The 23,736-nt window shown below is 50.5% G+C and overlaps 1 protein-coding gene across 6 annotated transcripts in view; it reads right to left on the bottom strand.

The window, feature by feature from the left end:
* FLNB (filamin B) overlaps nucleotides 1-17,775 on the bottom strand; it is a 141,231-nt gene extending 123,456 nt beyond the window's left edge. For 5 of the 6 annotated variants that reach the window (XM_004450702.5, XM_004450703.5, XM_004450704.5 and 2 more), the window contains exon 1: nucleotides 17,314-17,770. In XM_004450702.5, coding sequence (XP_004450759.1) covers nucleotides 17,314-17,605 — 292 coding nt within the window. In that variant the 5' untranslated portion in view covers nucleotides 17,606-17,770. Of the gene's footprint in view, nucleotides 1-17,313 lie in introns of all 6 variants that reach the window. The other variant, XM_004450707.5, reaches the window with a different exon arrangement.
* Nucleotides 17,776-23,736: the final 5,961 nt, after the last annotated feature.

The raw sequence follows: 23,736 nt of genomic DNA, 5'->3' as shown, positions 1-23,736 counted from the left end.
ATTATCAGCAATGATAATTTGCTATATGCTGTCTGCTTCCTAAGCTATTTATACACATGTCAGAGAAAACTGAAGGGAAATGGTAATAATTCCTTTGTTATTTTTGGGCAGTGAGAGGACAGGCAATTTTCTTCTCTTTTACCATGAACTGTCCCATTTTTTAATGCTAGAAAAATGGCATGGGTAGGACTCCTCTAGGAAATCACAGGAGTGGATGTAGCTTGAGTGGCTGAGTGCCTGTTTCCCAGGTAAGGGGTCCCAGGTTTAATCCCATACCTCCTAAAAATAAACAAACAAAGAAACCAACTCTCATTTAAAAAAAAAAAAATCAGCCTGGAGGAGGAGGCTTTGTGGGAAGAAGGTAGGAGTCCCAGAGGAAGGAAGGGAAAAGTAGAAGGTGTGGTCATGGCTCCCCGGTGTACACAAACAGGCCTACCGAGGGAAGGAAGCCTGTCCTACCGCCCCCTCCCAGGCCCCCCTCCCAGCACACCCCGCCTGCCCCCAAGCAGGTCCTTCCCCTTTTTTTTTCAATTTTTTTTAATACCCCCCCCCCCCCGGTTGTCTGCTCTGTGTCCATTCGCTGTGTGTCCTTCTGTGTCTGCTTGCATTCTTGTCAGTGGCACGGGAATCTGTGTCTCTTTTTGCTGCGTCATCTTGCTGCGTCAGCTCTCCGTGTGTGCAGCACCACTCCTGGGCAGGCTGCACTTTTTTCGCGCTGGGCGGCTCTCCTTACGGGGCGCACTCCTTGCGCGTGGGGCTCCCCTACGCTGGGGACACCCCTGCGTGGCACGGCACTCCTTGCGCACATCAGCATGCACATGGGCCAGCTCACCACATGGGTTGAGAAGCCCTGGCTTTGAACCCTGGACCTCCATGTGGTAGGCGGACGCCCTATCCGCTGAGTCGAATTTGCTTCCCTCCTTCCCACTTTTCTGCCATCACCTCCTAGAGCAGGCTCACGCGGCATCCAGTCCCCTTCTCCCTTCCTCCCAGAGCCTTGAAGAGTCTGACTGGCCACTCCCAGCATGACCACGGGCCTCAAGGGAAGTGACCCTACCCCAGCTCTCGGGCAGGCCTGATTAGTTGGAGGGTAGTCCATTCCCATTGCCGGGCATTGGTTCAAAAATGGCAGTGGGATCCAATTTAGGCTAATGAGACAGAGGAGAGCTTTGCTGCAGACCTCTGTGAACGTTCTTCCTGGCTCTTCTGGAACTCCCAGAACTCTCAACCTCGCAGGAACTCTCTGCTATAGAAAACTCAAGGGTCCACCCTCAGGATTCACGGAACCCACACAGCAAAGATCCAAAGAACCTGGGTCCCGGAGAACACCCCCAAGCTGCCAAATCCCTGGAACCCAAAGCCCATTCTCTGCCTGGGCTTGCTGACATCAGCAAACTTCCTGGTACGTGAGCCAGTTTTCAGTCCCATTCCTTGCAGCTGAAAGGACTGTAATCACCCCACCGCTCCCCCTGAAGGCTCCTCTTGCCGTTCATTTCATCCTGATTCCACCATACAATGTCTTCGGGGTCTCGGCCTTTTTTAACCCAAACCCCACATCCCTTCTGAATGTCCCGCTGCCAGTCGGCACCATCTAACCAAACACCAAACCTGACATCCTCTCCACCTCACTCACCGCCACCCAGGAGAAGTGAACGCCTGCCCCTCTCCATCACAAAGGTGGGGTTACCAGTTAGCACTTCCTGAACACCTCCCGTGTGCCAAGCATCTGATACAATTTAGCTCATTATTTAATCTTCACACTCACTCTTTTCAGATGGAAACTATGATTACCCTCAACTTACAGATGAGAGCAGGAAGGTTCCAGAGCAATGAAGAAACTCCATCCTAGGTCACACAGTGAACCCCAGATTCAAGCCCAGAGCTGCCTGACTCCCAAGCCGACGCTCTCAAGCACAACTGCCTTGCCCCCAGGCACCCAAGAGAAGCAAGCAGCACCCTAGGTTAAAGGACAGGAAAACCAGTCTCAGCCTCACACCCACTGCCCGGAAGGATTCCGCTCATTCCCAAAGATGAAAGTGAAGTGTGCCTGAGGCCCATCTCAGCGCCCATCTAGCTTTGCAGAAACAAAACAACATGCTAATCCGAGGGAAAAATTAGTGTTGCAAAGACTATATCAGGCCATCTTGTTTCATCTTATTTACAATTGACATGGACTTAAAGGGAGCCCAAAATTCCAGCCAGCTTTTAGGGAAATAAGATCTGTTACCATTTCATAAAGATGAGTCATTACCTTAATACCATAAGAACAACAAACAAAAATACCACTTTAATATATTTACAATTTCTCTAGGAGCATTCTGGACTGAAACAGTTTTATTGTTCACTGTAAGGAAACTCAAATTTTTTTAAAAAAAATCATTTTCTAAAACCATTTCTTTTGTAGACCCCAACACACATGACCGCAACTTAGTCCTGTGGTTTTCTGGGGACACCTGCACCTGCTCAGCTCTTCATTTCTAGTCAATCTCTTCCCGTGACTGCCTCTCCCCATTAGACTGTGAGCCCCCAAAAGTCAGGACCAAATTCCAATCCCTCCACACTCCTGGCCGCTGGCATAGCTCCTGGCACACAGTGAAGGTCCACAAGTACTTGTTGCACAAAGCATCTCTGCATTACTACTCTGAGATATTGGTGAGGCTCTACTGGTCCCTTTGAATCCTTGAGAGAATATTATTCTCTTTTCAATTCTTTTTCAATCCTTCTGTGTAGGTCTCAAGGAGAAAGGCTCAGTGCAGTTCTAAGTTACCTTGACTATCTCTCTATCTCTTGCTAAATTTCCCTTTGACCCAAAAGAGATTAAGCCCTGAGCTTAGCAGACAACAGTGCCAGCTGGATTTTTTGGAGGTACCAGGGCTGGGGACCTTGTATGTGGGAATCCGGTGCTCAACCACTGAGCTACATCGGCTCCCCCGAGTTGGTTTCTTCATTTGTTTGTTTTGTTTTTAAGAGGTTCTGAAGGGTGGCGGACTTGGCCCAGTGGTTAGGGCATCCGTCTACCACATGGGAGGTCCACGGTTCAAACCCTGGGCCTCCTTGACCCGTGTGGAGCTGGCCCATGCACAGTGCTGATGCGCGCAAGGAGTGCCCTGCCATGCAGGGGTGTCCCCCGCGTAGGGGAGCCCCACGCGCAAGGAGTGCACCTGTAAGGAGAGCTGCCCAACACGAAAGAAAGTGCAGCCTGCCCAAGAATGGCGCTGCACACACAGAGAGCTGACATAACAAGATGACGCAACAAAAAGAGACAGATTTCCGTGCCACTGACAACAACAGAAGCGGACAAAGAAGAAGATGCAGCAAATAGACACAGAGAACAGACAACTGGGGGGGGTGGGGAGAGAAATAAATAAATAAATAAATCTTAAAAAAAAAAGAAAGAGGTACTGAAGATGGAACCCAAGACCTCCTATGTAGGAAGCAGGCGCTCAACCCCTCGAGCTATAATACATCAGCTCCCCACCAGCAGGGATTTAATAACTCTGGTTTGGGCTTATTTATGGTTACTTTGTTTACCTAGTGACACTGCTGTTCCATTATGATAGTGTCACAATGTCTCCTCTTCAAATGCATTTGTTTTAACCATGCATCAACTTCAGGAAAAGAAAAATGTTATGTGAAAAATGAAATAGAGAAAGCCATCGGATACAGTGGCAAAAACAGTAAAGGTGGTCCCAGAATGAACAACTGAATTTGGGCACCATTCCATTTACGGAAGGGGAACAGGCTCAGATGGGGGTCAAGTCTTTCCAAGGTCCCCGGCACGGCTGAAGCCGGTCCGGGGTCTGCATTCTGCCCCAGACCTGCAGCTTGGCCAAATCCAGCTCGCTCTGGGCCTTTCCCTGGACCAGAAGGGGGTCTCCGGAAGGGGAACAGATTACTACCTGCTGATCCTATCGATAATGCCTAACTGATGGTCAACTTTAACAGCTGCAGAAACAAAAGCCATTGTGCAAATGTTTACATTGCTGCCCTGTCACATGAAAACCTGTGACAAAAGATCTGCCTTGGTCATTTGCTGGAGTAAAACCCCCTCGAATGCTGTCTTTGGGGGAGGTGGTGGGTGTTTCCTGCCCCCGGAGCCACCACCTCAAAACGACACTCTCCCAAAACACTGTGGTTTTAGAAGACTGGCCCATCTGGGAAAGTACAGGCAGTCCTCCAGCCTGGCAGGGGAAGGACCAGCATGACCCCCAGAAAGAACTGCGAGTGGTGACCCCCAACCTCCCCAACCCCTTCTCCTCTCAGGAGCCATCGGCTTCACCGCTGCCAGCCTCCTGCGTCCGCCTGGCCCGGCAACCTTGACGCTGTTTGTACAGGGTATTACCCCAGGGCCCAGTTTCTAAGCACGACTATAAAACACCGCCGCCAACTCCAGGACACCAGGTTGGACAACGCAGGGCTTCGGGCCACACCCTGGCAGGTGCCGCAGGCAGCCCCGCCAGGATCGCAGATGTCCAGGGGCCAGGGGGAGAAAGGAGAAGAAGCCGAGCCCAGGGCAGGGCAGGGATGAGTCAGGCTCCTGGGGGGGCGGGAGGGGGCTGCTTCCGCCAAGGCGGTGAGCCCAGCCCCCCTCCTAGCAGGGACTGGCCGGAAAGGCCGAGGGTCTCTCCAGCTCCCCTCTCTTCATCATACTCCACCGAGCCCTGAAAAGAGAAGCAGGTGCTACCCCCACGGAGAACGCCTTTTCTAAGGGTACATGGGAGGGCGGGGCCCGTTGCTGTTAATGCTGACAGGAACAACACAACTGCAGCAGCTGTCACTTCCAGAGCACTAACTCCGTGCCAGGCACAGTGCTAAGGACTTTCGATGTCTTCTCTCCTTTACACTTCACAGCCCTGGAAGGCAGAGCATTGCATTATCACCATTTTGCCGACGGAAGGACAGAAGGCAGGCTCCTGGACGGGCAGCGGCTTGCAGGGGTCAGCCTGCTCTAAAGGGGCAGGGCTCAGGCTGAGGCCCAGAGCGAGTACACCATCACCAGGACACCATCACCAGGACGTGATGCGCGCATCATTCCAGACAGTGGTCGGGGAAAGGCAAAATCAGGAAAGAAAGAAAGGGGAGGCAAGGACATTCCAAGAGACAAAAAGGAAGGATGAAAGAAAGGAGGGGCAGACTAGACCCATTAGCCAAACAGAACAAGAGGGAAAGTGTCAAGAACAGCTGACACCTGTTTCCTATCCTTAAAGGCAGCTTGGCCAGCCAGGAAAGGCCACTGACCGATGGGTCCTACCAAGAGTTACTCAAAACCCAGGTCCCTTCTCTCAAAAACAGCCCTTCGAGTACCAGGCATGTGTGATCAATTCCTGGGTTTATTTCCAACCCCCTCTCTAGATAATCCTGATAATCAGGCCACAGCCTCCTTCAATCTGAGGGGCCAGGGGAGCAGGGGGAGGGGGAAGAGGACTGCCGTTCGTGGGTCCAGTCCACCAAGGACTTGGCCAAGGGCTCACAGGGACTCGACACCAGAAGGCGGGTCCTGTTCGAGCAGAACACTGGACTTCAGGGCGGTCAAGCCACCGGCCCAAGTCTCCCAGCTAGTAAGCGGCAGGGGGGTCTGACTCACCCGCTTAAGTCCCCTCAGGAAGTGGCTCAATCTGCATCCGCTTTCCATGCCATGCCCTTCGCCTCCCAACAAGGCGGGGACAGGGTGACCCCATGGGCCTGCTGCCCGGAGGACTGTTGGGAAAACCATAAGAAGTGCCAACGCCATGAAGGCCTCCTGGCTGCATATACTTCCCTGCCTTCAGAAAGCTCCCAAGCCCCAGGCGAGGGTGAGCCAAGCTGCCCCTCTACGGGCATATGTTAGGGGCATATTTTAGACATATTTAAATGGTTAATGGAGCTGAGCAAGTAGAAGTTAAATGAGTTTCTGTGCTGGGCTGACCATGAGACAAGGTCACCAGTTACCAAACATAATAACTATTATTAAGAGACCCTGGCAGTCCCAATAAAAGTTGGTCTTTAAAACTTTAAGACTCTGTGATTATACTAAATGCCACCGATTGTGTACTTTAAATGGCTTGTATGGCTTATGAACACGTTTCAATAACACTGATTTTTTTAAAAAGCTTTTAAGAGACAGAAAGAGGCTGGGAACACCCCACTCTGTGGTTGATCAAAACATATTTCTGGACCAAGAGAGATCTGCAAACCATAATGAGACCCACACAAGGTCACCAGTGTTAATGCTGGCCAAAAGCTCAGCAAGAACTCAAAGACGAATCTCGTTACAACCATCAGTATCACCAAGATGACTTCACAAAATGTTTCCAGTCAAGCCTCTTTTTTTTTTTTCTCCCAGGAAAGTGCATCTCCCTCTTCCCCATGCCCATCAAAAGATGGCTGTGAGCAAAACTCCCTAAAAGTGAAAAAGATTTCATTACAACTCTTCCTGGGTGATGTGAATTTTTAAGTTTCTTCTAAAAAAAAAAAAAAAAGTTATTTCTGTGTTCTTGTCTTCTTTGCAAAGAGCAAGAACTACAAACATAATTTTTTTAATGTCCAAAAAACTCATTAGAAGTGAATTCCAAAGACATGCTGAATAATGGGAGGATTAACAGTAAAAGCTCAGACAATGGTGTGAGTCATAGTCTATGTCTACCATACAAGTACTGGCCAACCTGGGTGTGCCTCAGTTTCCGCATTTGCATAACACAATTACAACAATAACTCCACCTCAGAGTTTTACTTAGATATTACTGAAAAGCATTTACCATAATTCCTGGTACTTAGCAGGTGCTCAACATATATTCATTATTACTACTAGACTATTACCATGATATATTATTATATCATATATCAATGATATAATATAGACTATTACTATAATATAATTCTCAACAACATTATAATATAATCACTTTCTGAGCGCCACATGACAACTTTGAAAAGTCCTTGTTCTCTTTTTTGTTTTCTTTTAGGAGGTACCTTGGGGAATGAACCCAGGACCTTGTACATGCAAAGCAGGCACTCAACCACTGAGCTACACCCACTCCAGGTCTTGTTCTCTTAACAGGTGAAACAAACCATAGGTGTTCAGAAAATGAATATGAAGTGACAAGTTCTTTTTTGGAGGTACCAAGAGATTGACCTGGGACCTCATGTGAGGGAAACCAGTGCTCAACCACTGAGCCACATCAGCTTCCCTGAGTTGATTTTTTCCTTTGTTTGCTTCGTATTTGTTTGTTTCAGGAGGCACCAGGAACCCAACCCAGGACCTCCCATGTGGGAAGCAGGTGCTCAACTGTCCAAGCCACATCCACTCCCCAACAAGTGCTTTAAGTTTCAGCATCACGGTTCCAAACATGGGTGCTCTACTGGGACCCCAGACCCAACTGCCCACTACCTATAAATCCCACTTGACTATAAGCTGCAAAAGACCATTTACCTTGCATTTTCTGAAAGAAATATACTGTAAACAAGTCAACGGGCCATTATTCAAAGCACCCATGCTACTTTATTCAATAAACTATTTACTAAATTCCTACTAAAAGCCAAGCTCACAGAGGTAAACTAGAGAGTAAGGCGGGTGAGTCTGGAGATCAGTGAGCTACAAGACGGGACCAGGGGCAGGAGCTGTAGGGCCCAGGGGTGGGCCTCGCGGCCTCCAAATACCCAGGTTTGACTCCTCTTGATGTCAAACAAGAGTCCCAAGGAAAAGGACCCAGAGCGGCCATCGCAGTAAGAGACGCCTGCCTGCAGGGAGCATAAAGGACTCCCTGACCACCGGGGCGGCATTCCCCAGAGGCGGCTCGCCTCCTTAGGCAGGGATGAGGAACAGGTAAGGGACACCTCTTGGTTCCACCCCGGAAGGCTGGAAGCTCCCCCGAGGGGCCCTGTGTCCCTCCAGCAGCACATCCCTGGCCTTCCAGCACCTCTGCCTCTTCCAATGAGGCATCTTGTAAACAGAACCCAGAACTCAGTTCAATCAATAGAACCTCCAAGTCACCAAGGCCTTTTCTAGGGTCTCCTCCAAAGCCCTCGCAGCTCAGGTGCGCCTCGGGCCTGGTCCTCCGCCTCCGGCCTGCTTTACCCCACCAAGAGCACCCCCCTCCTTTGTTCTTGGGCAAGAAGCCCCAGGCCCAGCAGTGCTCCCGGTACAGGCTGTGGAAGGCCCAATGGTTCTTGTTTCTCTGGAACCGGATCAGTCATTTTAGGGAAGTGCAGGGAAATCAGTGAGTCACACAAGAAGGGCAGTACCAGCAAGATAAGAATTTAATTATTTTGTTGGGAGGTAGCGGGTGGGGCTGGGGGAGCCTGGAGAGCGAGGAATCCTATGTAACCAGTCCTGGGGAGGCGGGGGAGGCCACTTCCCTCAGTCAGAAGCATGAGGCCAAAGAAAGTTACACCGTTCCTGTTTGTCCAAGAAAAGCTGACTGCTTTAAATCTGAATTTATGGACCACAGCAAATTTACAAAGTCCCTGCCATAAATCCCCACCCATTTCCCTATAGCTCGAAAGCCAAAATTCCACCCTGTGTTCCAGATAATTCCAACCTCTTTGGTTCCCTTTATATCTGAAAGGAAATTCCAGAAGAGTTGTCTGGCATGGCAAGAGCTAACCAGCCTTATGAAAATACTCAGCAAGGTGACCCATTTAGTCAAAAGAGCTTTCAGATCTCCATGAGAAAAGGAATTCATGCCAGCATAAAGGGCCTACAGAGAGGGAGAACAGGAGTGTTGTGTTAACACCCAGGCTTTTCAACAAGCCCTGCGATTTCGGGGGAGGCCGAGCCCTGACAGACCGGCTTTCTCTCAGGAGGGGCCCCGAGAATCCCCGGCGCGGGGCGCACACAGCTCTGCTTCGCACTGCCCAGAGCAGCCAGAGGCCTGCTCGCCAGGCTCCTGGCAGAGGAGCGCAGCCGCTAGCCCGGGCTGGGAGCGGCTGCCCGCTTGCGCCAGGGCCGCCAGCCTGGTAAAAGGCCGGTGCCAGGCCGAGGACGAGAAGCTCCAGTCGCTGGGCTCCCCAGTGAGCAGAACCCTCCTGCCAGCTCATGTTTCAACTCCTGAGGGAGCACAGCTGTGCCAATGTCCACTGTCAACAAGGACCTCCCGGCAGGGCTGCGTCTCAGCAACGCCCCCCCCAACGCATCTGCCCGCAAAGAGCAACTGGGAGCCCCTCGGGACCGCAGCGTAGGCGAATTCCGGGGGCATCTCCTTCCCCGCAGAGAAAGCCCTGCCCAGCTCCCCCAGAGCAACCTCTAACCGTCCAGACCTGCAGCGACACCACAGCCCGCCCTGGAGCCAAACTCAGGCAGGTGAAGAACTAGAGAAATGTCTCCAGAACCCGAGAGAAGGCCCCAGGCACAGCTCCACGACGCTGGGGGGAGGCAAAGGGGCCAAACAAAGTTTTGTTTTGTACCAGGAAATTTCAACTTCATATTAATCAAGCCCAAATGAATAAAGCCACAAGCAAAATAAAAACAAACAGAACTAAGGCAGTAGGGAGTTCATGCTTACTGGGTACGGAGGTGCGGTTCAGGGTGATGGAAGAGTTTTGGTAATGGATGGTGGTGATGGCAGCCACTGAAATGTACACTTGAAAGTGGTTAAAATGGGAAATGTTAGATTGTATATAAGTTACCACAATGAAAATTAAGATTAAAATTTTTTTAAGTTATTAAAATATATCTATTGGGAGCAGAGGTGGCTCCATTGGTCACCTTCCCTCCTACATGGGAGGTCCCAGGTTCGGTTCCCAGTACCTCCCCCCAAAAAGAAGACGAGCACACAAGGAACAGACACAGAGAGCAGACAGTGATTGCAGACAATGGGGACGGGGGGAAATAAATTCTAAAAATGAATCTTTAAAAAATATATATATATATATATATATATTTTTTTTTTTTTTTTTTAACTTTACAGCATGAAAATACTTTAAAGTCGATGCAGGCATCCTGCCTGGTCTTTGAAGTTAGGCAGATTTGAGCCTCAGTTTTCCAGCCCATAAAATGGAAGCAGATATAAAGCCACCTACTGTGCAGAGCTGTAATGAGGCTTAGCAGTAATAAAGGCACTCACTCAGGACAACACTTAGCATACAGTCGACATGCAAAAATAGTACATATTTTATCAGAAGTCCCCCACACTGTGTACACGCCAGGATCTTCAGTAGCACGCATTCCTGATCTCAAGGAATCTACAGAAGGACAGGAGTCCTCTTTGCCAAGCTTCCTACCTGCGCTGCTTAGAGAAGCCAAGTTTTGATGATGGGGGAAGAGGGGAAGTCAAAGACTCTGTCAAAATAACCCAGTGTCACAGCCAGTCTTGACTAATGAAAACCCAAATTGCCTCTTCGTTTATTATACAAGAAACTCTTGGCCAGGACTATCTATTGCAGGGAAACAGGTCAAAAGGGGATAAGGGAAATGTTCTTTGGCAAATATTGTAATTAGACAATGAAGGTAAATAAAATCCCATCCAATTTTTGTAAATATAATGTACTTTATTTTTAAAGACGTTTTAGATTACAAGAAAGTTACATGGATAAGTATGAGGGATTCCCATATACCCCACCCCCACCCCCAACAAATTGTTTTTATAACAGTTTGCAGCAGAGTTAGGACAACCATCTATAATTTATTAAATGAGCACATTTAAGGCACCTGCTGAAAGACTCTTAGGAAAAAAGCAGCAACTTCCTATAGCTTAGTATTTTTCTTGTCAAAAACAAAAATCCTGATACTTTGATTCTCAGTGGGCAGGCAGTAGTTCCATCCTTTATTCCATGTATTCCAACTCTCACCTGCTGTTTCATCACTTTAAACATAAAGAGAACCGTTTGGTTTTCTAATCATCTCTCCCAAGAAGCTCCCTCCCTAGTACACGGCTCTTAAAAATACAAGACCACCTCCCAAGGCCCTGTAGAAGAAAGTTCTGTCATCTATTATGCAATAACCTGAGTCGCTTAGGCCATTATGGAGCACGTCTAATGAATAACCAGACGTACAACAGTAACGTAAGATGGCTTCTAGGAAAGTATCATGAAAGGCAATTTGAATCATTATAAGAGCAGGAAATAGCTCATTCCATTTGATGTAATCACAGAGTTAAACATGTTGGGGGAAGAGGTTATAACTGCAGATCCAGCTCCTTAACTGAGAATAATTAAAGATGAAAACTAAATGTAGAAGAATAACAATATAGGGGGAAAAAAAAACCTGAACGTAGAAACAGGCTCTCAGAGGCCTCCAAGTGGGTTATATGCATGCCAATAGTACACAAAATAATCCATGAGGGCACAGGAAATCCAGAACTTGGATTTGGATTTATTTAAAAAGAAATTATGCTTTACTAATATTTTATATGCAGACTGACAATGGTATGTGCATACAGCTTATAAATAAATATACATATATGGAGAAAAGGCATGTTAAAAAATTCCTTTCGATAGGAACAACTGGCACAAAACAGCTGCGAGCTCTCAGGTTCAGCCAGGTTCACCCAACCCTCCCAAAGCTCATTCAAGGCGAACACCAGATTGGCAGCCTTCAGCTTTGGAAGGCCCTCTGCGAGCCAGTCACCGACTACCTCTTCATTCCCCCTCTAGTATGACCTGCAGCCACCGAGAAGAGGCCCCGCAGCATTTCCGCTGGCTGGCACACACCTCCAGGACCTGACATGCTCTCCTGCCCCTGCACTCACCTGGCTGTTCACCTAGCTAGTTCTCAGTCAAGCATTAGGTCTCAGCTTAAAGGTCCCTTCCTCCAAGGAGCCTTCCAAACTACCCACCCCAGCCTGGGACTCGGTGCTCCGCCCCTTCGGAGGGCTTGCCATCTAGACAGATCCTCACTAGTCACTGTGGTCCACAGACAACAGCATCCAGGAGCTGGCGGGAGATGCAGTCTCAGCCCTCGCAGACTTAGTGAATCAGAACCTGCGTTTTAAACAAAGCTGTGCCGCCTGAAGGTTGAGAAACCCTGCTCTATCTGACACTGCCCGGCTACTGCCTCTCCTCCTGCTGAGCTGTGAGGCCAGCTGGAGCCAGGACTGTTGATTATTCTTGTGGCCCAGCACTCAGCACAGGGTCTGGGTGAAAGTTGGTATTTCATGTAGCTGTTGAATGAGGAAAGAAAGAAGAATGAATGAATCTTGGAAGGTATCTTCATCAGAGGATCTAAGCTGGGGGGAAGGGAACGGCTAATACAACAGATGACAGCAATGTGACTTCACACACATTTGGCTGGGCCAGAACGACAGATCAAAGGAGGCAAGACAAAATGCTGGACTTGGGTTCAAAAGCACAAAAATATTAATAATGGTAACGCTGGGCATCCGACTATAACTTAACCTAATTATATAGAATGCTCTCGGAGATTCTGAGACAGGAACTATCAATTTCTTCCATTTTATATAGACAAACAGATGCAGGTGAATGCAGTGGACCAGGGTAGCACAGGGGTTAGGGGGCGGGGGGGGGGGGGGGGGGGGGGGGGGGGGGTGAGAGCCCAGGCAGCCTGCCTTCAGGGGCACAACCTGAGTCACCAGGCTCCACGCAATGTCACCTAGGAGGTGCTGACCCGGAGTCCACTGATAGGAACGACAGATGCCGTGGTACCCCAGGCCACGGAGTCCCCAGAGGCAGAGCCTAAAGGCTCCAAGCCCCCAGCAGCGGCTGCTCCACGGAGCGAGGCAGGTATTCTCAACTGCCCCAGCAGCCTCTCACCGCACAGACCCACGACACACACACTGTGGCTCCGAATCGAAGGCTTTCCATCAGCCCAGACTCTCCAAGAACACGGGCAGCTGCTGACTGGCACGCTGGCTGGGCCGGAGCTGGAGAGGCCCTGCCGCCACCTGGAAGTGATTTGGCCCAGAGATTTCTGAACCGGGTGGTTGCAGTGGCTCCCATCCAGCTCCATCCAGCTCGGAAACAAAGCTGATGTGAATGGGCCCCGGAGGCAGGCAGCCCCGGAGGCAGCCACGACTTACCGGGGTCACCCGTCCCAGGAGGCCACACCCTCCAGGCAGCCGGCAACCCTACCATAGCGAGCTGCATCCCCACCAGCCAACCCAGCCCGGCTCCCCACGGTGGCGCTGATTTTAAGTGTCCTCTCCGCATGCAAATCCCTCCAGCACGATTGCTGAGAATATTACTATTTAACAAAAACGCACACCGCACTTACGATATGTCATTATTCCGGGCACTTTCAAGAACACTGCCTTTAATCCTCATAACAGCCTTCTCAGGAGGTCGTTATTTACCCCCATTTGTAGTGATAAGGAAACTGAGGCACACAAGGTGCAGAGGAAGGAGCTTGTCAGTAGCCAGCAGGTTTGAACCGAGAAGCCTTGCTCTTCACCACTCCTCAAACCCCCTCTCACACTAGCGGCGCTGGTAACAGATGGCCCAGGACCTGTTAAATTCTTACAAAGCAGGCTACTATGCTACCTTTTAAAGGCTCTCTGGTCTGGACTACATTACCCAGAAGACACGTGGGCACCCGCTAGGCAGCGCAGGAGAGAGCAAACCTTGGGACTCTTTGTACATGATTTGGGAGAGGGCGGGACAATGGGAGAGGAAGGACAGGGGCAGAGCAAAGCAGTGACCCACAACCCTGGAAACTCTGCCCGGTGACCGAACGTCTCGGGCACGGCACCCTGAACCTGCCTGCTCTGGGGCACTGCCCTGGCACAAGCAACTTAAGTCAACATCAAGGTCAGACCACGTCCTCTGAAAAGGAAAAGGACTCTTTTCTTTAAAAGACCAAACCAAAATACACGGCCCAAATTTCTAGGCAGCTTGGATGGTCATTCTTGTGCCAGGAGACCCCTTTTTCTCCAAGTTGGCTGGGCTGCCAGAAAGGTTTTTGGAAAAACAAGTAAATAAAACTGCTAGCTCCTGGCAGACAACTAGGATTAAGTATGCTGAGGCCTCACCATGAACGGCCCAGGAGACAACAAGAAATGTGAGAAAAATCTTCAACCTTGGGATAGCGCCTGAGCTGGGCCCACCTGACAATGAATCACAAATACGAGTAAATGGCCAGCGCCGCCTTTCAGTGAATTCTAGGCAGAAAAGCCACAGTCCTCTGGCAGCTGCATGACCACCTCATGCCTCAGAGCCAGGTGCCTGCACGAGGCAATGATACCCATGGTGCAGACTGTTGGGAGTTACCCCAAGTATGCAAAACCCTGTATCAGTTTCATTGACATTTCCCTGATTGCAGAGCAATATTAGGGACCAGGAAATTTCCAAAAGCACACCAATGAAGATTTGGTAGCCATTCCCTCAACGGATTCACCTCCTCACAAGGACACACGCTGCTCACCTCCAGACATGCCCTCCAACTCATGGCACCTCATCGCAGCCCAGAATTTACCCTGTCACTCCCTAGAGGCCCCGAGCTCCCTGCTGCATCACAGACACGAAGTGTGGGTGCTCAGCCACCCATCCCCAACCAGGCTTGAAAAGCCCAGTGTCGGGGGAGCCCTGGGAGGTGCGGCTGCCTTCGACTCAGTCCTTCAACGCTGGAGGGAGGGCAATTAAGCTCAAGCACAAAAGCTCAACAGCTGGGCAGACCTGGGTTCTAGCCACCATTTACTAGGTGGTGACTTCCTCAAGGTACTTCACTCCTATGAACCTCAGTTTCCCCATCTTTAAATACGAAAATGATGATGATGACTACTTTTATCTTCATTGGTGTTTTGGTTGGGTTTTTTTTTTGGGGGGGGAGGGGAACAGATTTTGTTCCCTAATGGGTTAGCATTTTACTCTGTAAACAGGGACATTATCATTGAATGAACCTACTTCATATACTTTGGATAACTCCCAACAACATACAATAACAATAGCAACTATTTTCTAAGCACTTACCATGTCCCAGGGATTGGGCCAAGCCCTTCGACCCTCCCAGACACTCGCTGAAACAGATCATTTTATACATGAAGAAAGCGACACTCAGAAAGGGCAAAACTGTTATCAGTGCTCACCATGAGGATTCAACGGGGAGCTCAACAGAACACCCCTACCACAGCGCCCAGCACCTACCAGGTGCCCCAAAATCGGAGGTACCAATATCGTCAGCACAGCAAAATGGAACGCAAGCCGTGATGACGTGAAGTCCAAGTTGGATGTGATGCTAAGGACCCCGTGCAGAAGTTAGAGGCCTCTGGCATTAGCCTCATGGGGGTCCTGGCATTTGGCTCCCTCTGTCTCCAGAAGCTGGAAAACCTGTTTGCTGTGAAATCTTTCTAGAGAGCAACTAGGCAGCCAAAGACAAGAATCATAAATGTGGCCACACCCTTGAACCCAGGAATGCCACTATGGTAAATATGGTCCAAATTATTAAGTAGGGGGAAATAAAGTAAAAAACAATGTAACATGTGGTGGGAAGAGGTCCACAGCAAGAAGCTGCCACCAGCCCACAGGCCCCTCGGGGAGGAAGGGCAGGCTGCCCCTGGAATGTTGGGACAATGGACATGCTGTGCCTGGGTGGCTTCAGGAATGAAAATCATGAAGACCAAAAAGAAAATATAAGGGACCAGACAAAACCAGGAATGAGGCCCACCAGCCTGGGGCACCACACAAAGCCGGGTCCATAACTGCTAGCCAATCAGAGCGCCAGGATTTTCTGGTGCTACGGTTTTGGGCTTTGTTATTTAAGAGATTTCATGTCATGCTGGATACTGCTGGTTTGCTTTAAGTTTCTTTGTTCAGTTAATTAAATAAATACACATTTTTAAAACAAAGAAGTTGAGCCCTACCAGAACTTGAGATCCCTGGGGGGGTGGGGGGGGATCCTCTTGAAAGGGAAGGAATTCCAGGAGAATTCTGAGTCTCCCTCTCCAGGGCAGGAGAAGGGCCCTCACGAGGACAGCACCCCACCGCTTCCCTCTGCAGAGAAGCTACCCTTGAAGGAAGAGGCTGCTGGGAGGCCAGCCAGGCAGGAGGCAGCCATCTGGGTCCAGGAAGCAGGAAGCAGCCCTACCTGTCAGGACAGGTGTGGGGGAAGGTAAGGGCAAGGCTCGGAGGAGGCTCAGCCTCCAGGGAACCCCTTTTTCTGCTGGAGAAAGTCCCAGCAGTCACACCCACCTCCCTTTCTGTCACTGGAGTCACTATGGCCTGGTTTCCTCAGGAAGAGACCCCAGACCCAAGCCTGGGCCAGCCCCTCCCTGGCAAGGCACTCACCGGGCAGAAAACACAAAAGTACAATCTACATGCACATACACACTCCATACACATGCACACACAGGCTGTGCGCACACATTCTCTACACCCACACACAACACACCCTTGCCCCTGTGATCCACAGCCCACACCTTCAGCAGCCTGTGGCCCTCCTGTAAGCCCCCAACTTCTCCAGGTCCCGGGGCAGACCTCACCCCCACTATTCCTCTCCAGCCAGTGGGGGGGGGGGGGGAGGAACCCAGACACCCACCCCTCCTCCTCTCAGGAAGGTCCTGGTGTGGGGAGGGCGGGGAGAGGAAAGCAAGCCCTCCTTCTAATTGTCACCCACTTCCTTCAATTCACAGCTGGACCCGAGCCACTTGGATCCCCTGATCTGTAAATCAGGGCTCACGACAGCCGAGCGTGCCCGGGCACAGGGGGGCACGGGCTGGGGCTCCGTTCCCGGCGGCAGTTACGACAACCACCACCGTCTCTCAATTACAAGCTCCGCGGCGGAGCGCAGGCTCGCCCTGCGGCGCGGGGCCAGCGCAGAGCAGCGAGCAGAGGGAGCGAGAAAGGACACCCCCACCCCCCGCGGGTCCCCTTCCAGCCTCGCCGCCCACACCCATTCCGGCGATAGCGGGGGAGGGCAGCCGGTCGCGTTCTCCACCTGGGCGGGGAGGCCCCCGGGGCAGAGAACGGTCCCTCCCCAGGTCCACCCGCCCGCCTGGGCCAACGCCCATTCGGCCGCCTCCGAGCGCACCCGCCGGGGCGCAGCGGGGAGACAGCTCCAGGGAGCATCCGACCCGGGCCCGCCCCGGGGACCGCGGACCAGGTTTCCAGTCCCCCAGCTCCCACTGGGGTGCCCCAGCGAGGAAAAACGCCACACCCCCACCTCTCCTCCTGCGGCCCCAACCCAAGTCCTCAACCCCCGGCCCGCCCAGGGCGCACGGCCGGGAGCGGCCACACGAGGTCCCAGCCCCGGGGGCGACACCGGGGAGAGGGCCCGGGTCCCCAACCCCCCACCTCTCGGGGACGACTCCCCCTTGCCTCCACGCCTACACCCACCCCGCGGCTGCCGGGCGCGATGCGGGCGCGATGCGGGGAGCCCCCGCATTCCCAAGGGGCGCGCGCGCGGGCGGGATGGCACGTCGGGCTGGCGCCTGGGCCGGCCACGACACTTACCGATGGACACAAGCTTGATGTTCTCACGGTCCAGGAACTCCAGCGCCACGGACACGTTCTCGAGCTGCATCTGGCGGAAGGTGGGCCGCTGGTGGTATTTGCGGTACATGTGCTTCTGGCTGAGCACCTCCAGCAGTGCGATGAGCCGCAGCCCGTCGCTCAGGTCCGTCTGCAGGTTCCCGATGCGTTTGTTCACGCACTTGAGGTGCTCGTTGCACCAGCGTGTGAACGTGTTCTGCTGGATCTTCTTCCACGGCGCGTCCTCCGCCAGATCCTTCTCCGTTACCGGCATCCTGGAGGCTAGGGGGAGCACGGGACTGGCGCGGAGAGGTCCAGGGGCCGAGGAAGCACGAACCGAAGCCGGAGTGGGAGCGGGTGCGGGGTTCGAACTCGCTGCTACCGGAGCTGCGGCCGGGACTGCTCTGTGGCCGCCCGCCCCTGACCGCACGAGGCGTCTGGCCCCGCGCCTGCGCGCTGAGCCGCCCCGCCCCCAAAGCCCCGCCCCTTCCCTACCCTCCGGACGTAGTTGTCGGGCCGCGCGCGCCCCCTGCTGCCGGGAGCGGTTCCTGCGCCCCGCGGCGTGCTGGTGGTCCCGGACCCGGGGACCCGCGCTCACGCCCCGGCGAGGAGAAGCCCGGCGTGGGGCGTCAGGGCCCTTTGGGAGCGGGGCTCCCCGCCGGGAGTGACGGGACGTGCGGAGGCAGGGGGCTGGAGAGAGTGGGCGCGGACCCCGACGCGGGTCAGGGGAGAGGAGTGGGCGGGGAGGGGCTCTGCATCCACCTGCAGTCAGCTCAGCTCCTGCTGTGTGCAGGCCCTGCGGGCAGCTGGCGAGGCGCCGCCAAGGAGAGGGACGTCTTACTATTCATATGAAGTTTAGCTATATGAATTACAGCATCATTTATTGAGTGCCTACTGTGTGCCCAGGCCCTCTTTCCAGTGCCTATGAACCGGTAGAAAATAAGACTTATTCCAACATCATCCAACCCATCAAGTTGCTTAGCAGTAGTGGAAACCAGTAATAATGGACGACGTGTATTAGTTGATGACTGCTCCTGTAACAAATTTCCAGAAACTTGGTGGCTTAAAAAAAGCGTAGAGGTATTGTCTTTAACTTGCATGTTGGTTAGAAGTCCCACGTGTGTTTCACTGGGCTAAAACCAAGGTATTGGCGTGTGCGTTCCTTTCTGGAGGCTCTAGAATGGGGGTTCTTACCCTTTTTTGTTCTACAAACCCCTTTACCGGCCAGGTGAAAGCCACCCACCCCTTCTCAGAACGCAGTGACAAATAATTTTGTGACATTATCAGCATGTCTTTAAATTTTAGAATTATTCAAAACTACATTTTACAACTTTCCCATGATTTCAATACCTAATAACCTAACACAGTTCAACATCTGTTCCAACAGCCATTTTTGGCATTTAGAAATTCGGTTTTCCCATGGTTTCATAAAACCATCACCGCCATCCTTACCAACCTTTTTGCAGGCTGTTATCCACTGCACTCAGAACACGCTACATCAAAATAAAAATCATACTAGGTCCACACTACACTGTGTATTGTTTAATAAATGTATCACACCCACACCAACACATCCTCACAATAATGTTTTTAAATGCATAAAAATTACAAAGGAAATCAGTTACATATATTGAGGTACAGTCGCTAATATAAAAAACATGATATACTACACGTATGTGCTTCTTTCTTAACACATTAAATAATCCATCAAAAATATAGGAAAGTTAAAATTAAATTTTACTTTTTAAAGACATGTCAACGTAGAGATTGTTGTCTGGACCCTGAATAATAAGAGCAGCTGATAGCCTCTGTTGACTACCTGCTGGGCACCCTCTCCAAGTGCTGTGCTATGCAATTTCCCTGCTTGGACAAGAGTAAACTGATTTTGTGTGATCTATATATCTTAAAAAAATAATAATAATTTAAAAAAATATGCAAGAAAAAAAAGTGTAAACTGAGTGGTTAAGTGACACAGCAACACACAGTCAGAGCTAGCACCCAGAGCTGTAAAACTTGCAAGAGCCTGCCTAATGTGGAGCGAGAGGGGAGAGGCACAGGGTGCCCGGGGGCCAGAGAAGGGGCACCTAGCCAGGCTTGGGAAGAGGTTGAGGCCTTCCAGCCCAGGAGAGGACAGCAGGTTTTGGGTTGTTCTCAAAGCCAGAGTGCTTTGCTCAGACAGATTGCCTCCCGCACTGGGACTTCTCACAACAGCCTGGGAAGAGAAGGATTTCCCTGGTCCTGACCATACCAGGGGCTTGATAAATATGAGAATGTGCATTCTCCTCTTTGGAGTCAGGTGGAGAAATTTACTGGAGGTGATTGGTAAGGACTAGACAAAGCTGGACTTGAACCTGGGTCTTACTCCAAAGGCTGTGCTCTGCCTGAGGACCCCCGCGCTGCCATCCCCACTCCCACCCCAGCCTTCTGTTGGCCTTTGTCCCCAATATGGGCGGGCTGAGCAGCCGTCACTAGAGGCAGGGTTGGTGAGCTTTGCCTGGCCCACTCTCCCAGTTCCGCATGCATTCCTCCCCCCAAACTCATCCATCAAAACTTGTCGCCCGCTGTCTCGACCTGGGGGGAGGGGCGCTCCTCCCTGCTAGGGGAGACTGGAGCTAAATTAGGGATCCACTCCTCCCAGGCTGCCGCTGCTAATGTGCTAGGGTTCCCCTCTCTTACAAGGCATTTCTGTTTTCACCAGATCTTGACTGGAGTAAGTAAATAAGTCCTGTGTATACATTTCCAGTGACGTTTGCTCCTAGGAGGTTCTGACAAATGAGATCTGGTGTGTAGAGCATTTGGCATATATGTGCCTGCTGAGGGAGCTGCGGCTGTCACCGTGATGATCACACGGTCGGGAGTGACATCGAAAGAGTGCGGCCTGAAAGCTCCAGGTTTACAATCCCGCTTTCCACTGAGAACTGGACCTGCAAAATGAATCTGTGTCCTCGCAGTTGCATCTTCCCCTCAGGGCGGGGGCCTTCTCTGTTGTAATTTTACACCGATGTCCACACCCCGCCAGAAAAAAGAAAGCAAACTCTAACAGGAGAATATTTGCACTCTCTCCACCCTCTAGAGGAAGATGAGCTGGTTCTGTCAGCAACAAGCTGGAGAGGTTGGAGGGCCCACCCCCCACCCCAGCCGCAGAGGATCTGGGACCATCTGGTGGGGTGCTGAGCAGAAGCCCGTGCTGGCAAGGAGAAGGGGTCACGGGAGAGCCGGTTTCCCTGCGAGGGGTGGCAGAGGAACTGGCATTTTGAAGGCCCCAGGGACCCCGCCAAGAGCCCTGCCCAGAGATGAGGAGAGGGCTCCTGGGAGCAGGCCCCCCCTTCACCCCACCCTTGCATCACCCACCGCCTAAGGTGGAGTCCAGATTGGGCAGAGCGATGCTCACAAAAGCCACTCTCCGGGGCACTCATGTCATGGGGCTAAGTGATTTTTCTTTCTATTTTCTCTCCTTTGATTCTCAACGTCCACTTCCTAGCGCCGGTTATCTTTATTAATCATCTCAAGAGCTCCACTTTGTATTATTCTCATCCCATGTTGCAGATGGGAAAACCAAGGCTGCGAAAAATCAAGCCACTTGCTGGGGGACGCGTAGGTACGAAGAGTCTGGATTGGGGCGCTGGTCTAACCAGCTCGAGACCAGCTCTGGGTTGCTAGCGTCTCCAGCCCCTGGCGGCCGGCGGCCCTGGCCTCCCTGGTGGTTCTGTGCCTGCTGTTTGCAGAGCAGGGGTGGGCAGAGAGGGCCTGCGAAGGGCGTGGCTTCCTCCCACGGGGCCTTCCCCGTGGAGGTGGAACCCACAGACAAGCGAGCCCCACCCCCACCCCAATCTTGCTAGAATCGCAGACAAAACAATTTGCCCATGCCTGGGCCCTCTTCCTCCAGCCTGTCTGGCTTCGGCTTCTTTACCAGATCTGGGCTTGCATGTGATTTTGTTGTTGTTGTTTGGCTGTTGTTGTTTTTTAAACTATAGACAAACGCTACAGGGTGCTTTTCTGCTCAACACAACCAAGTCTAGCCAGCCACCCACTCTCCCGGCAGCCCCAAGCAGCCTTCCAGCTGGAACAGAACCTCCCCATGTGGGTGGCTTCAGAGCTGACAAAGCTCTGTTCCATCTTTATCTCATCTACTCCGGGATGGATGGCTCCAGAGGCCAGGATTAGTTTCGTTACTCTCGCAGCTCCCAAGGACAGGGAGCTCTCTCTTTATCTCTACGGTCTCAAAGAGTGGAAGCACTTGTGACCACTCACTGAATTCCCACATGGGAAGGCCTAACTGGCAGCTCAGAAAGGTTCAATGACTCGCTCAAGGTCACGCAGTTAATGTCGGGGTCAGAACTCAACCTGTCTTCTGACTCCAACATGTACATCTAAAGATGGTCACTGCAGCATTGTTTACAACAACCTAAGTGTCGCTCACTAGCGGCTTGATTAAATACTTTACAGCCTGTATTCAAAGTATCACACGGGAACCTGTTAGCCATGCAGAATCGCAGACACCACGGTGGTTTGACAAGATCCCCAGGTGATCGGTGAGCTCATTCCACTTTGATAAGTTCTGCATTTCACAGTATAGGTCCATCAGATGTGAGGATATGCAAAAATATCTCAGAAATTATTTTCAGCAGTTTTTTTTAAACAAATCAATTTTATTGATACATATTAATAAAGCATACAATTCATCCAAAGTATACAATCAATGGTATTTGGTATAATCCAATAGCTGTGAATTCATCCCTTCAGTCATTATTACAGCATTTTCATTATTTCAATGATAATAATAAACAGACAAACAAAAAAATTCTTTACCTCTCAATCTCTCTATGCTTCCCCTGCTGTACATAGTTCTATTTCTAGCTATTCTTGCACATTTACTTGTTTATTTTTAAGCAATTTTATTGAGATACATCAAAATACCATAAAATCCATTCAAAGTGTACAATCAATGGCTTTTATTTTTTTCCTTTCCTCTTTTAAAACAGTCTTATTGAGATATATTCGCATACCATACAATCTATCCAAACTGTACAATCCATGGCTTTTAGTATAATCAGTGTTGTGCATTCATCACCACAAAAATTTTTAGAACTATTTCATTACTCCAAAAAGAAAAATTCCACAGCCCTTAGCAGTCACCCCTCAATCCCTCTATCCTTCCCCAGCCCTATATAACTACTAATCGAATTCCAACTTTATAAATTGATTTATATCTACATTTTATATAAATGGAATCATACAATATACAGTACTTTGTGTCTGGTTTCTTTCACTTAGCATGCTGTTGTGTTTGTTTGTTTTGCCTGATAGTAATATCTTGTAACATTAATGTACATTTGTTCAGGGAGCAGAGGTGGCTCAAGCAGTTGAGTGCCCGCCTCTCACATGGGACTGTTACTGGATTTTGTCTAGGTTCTTGACTATGTTGCAGAAATGAATTTCATGAGCATGTCAGGTGAGTTAGACCAGTAATTTATTAAGGTAGGGAGGGAAGAGAAATGGGAGAAAATAACAGATCATGTGTCCCAGGTAGTGAGAAAGGGGCTGAAAAGTGATAAAGCAGGCTGATTTACAGACTACAATTCCCCATTACAGATTACAAACCCCCAGGTTTACTTGTGTGGTGATCCAAGCAGGGGAGAAGGTGGCGAGACTCGGGGTCCAAAGGCGAGAGAGAAATTCATGCTTTGTACTTACTTTTTAAGCCATTAATTATTCCACCGCTTTGCTAATGGCAGGGGAGGAGCGCCAGCTGTTTGCTCTTTTGATTGATTACCCCACCATCAATCCCCTGGGAGGGCCCAATGATAAAGTCCTCAGGGACTATCCAGGGCTTCTCCTGGCTTCCCGAGGAAATCTTGTTCCGAATGGCAGAATCCTGTGGGGGAGAGCGGTCTTCCAGCAGCCATCTGGGGGTTATTGATGTCCACGTGGACTTCTTGCCAGGTTCCAGATCCATCTACTTTCTTTTCTATTTTTTTTAAATGTTATATTAAAAAAATATAAGAAGTCCCCATATACCCCCCCACCCCCCAAGATCCATCTATTGATTCCCTATCTTACTAGCCGGCTTCAGGACAACCCAGGTTTAGTTCCCAGTGCCTCCTTTAAAAAAAAAACAAAAAACACCAGCAAAACAAACAATAAACCTCAGGGGAATTGAGCCCCAGCTTCCCATTTACAAGGTCCTGGGTTCAATCCCCTAAACAGGCTTATATATGCAATATTTTCCATATTCATATTTCACAAGAGGTTTCACTATGCTGTACACTCCCACGTTATCTTTTTAATCTTTTCTTCTAGTAATATACATGACCTTAGACTTTCCCTTTCAGCCACTGTCATATCCACATAATAGCCCTGCTTGTTACATGCTAGTTATAATGTGCTTTCACCTTTTCTATTCAT

The sequence above is a fragment of the Dasypus novemcinctus genome, chromosome 26 (genome assembly GCF_030445035.2).
Source record: "Dasypus novemcinctus isolate mDasNov1 chromosome 26, mDasNov1.1.hap2, whole genome shotgun sequence".
Taxonomy (NCBI): domain Eukaryota; kingdom Metazoa; phylum Chordata; class Mammalia; order Cingulata; family Dasypodidae; genus Dasypus; species Dasypus novemcinctus.
Note: the sequence above shows the minus strand (reverse complement) of the source record. Positions and strands in the feature narration are given on the sequence as shown.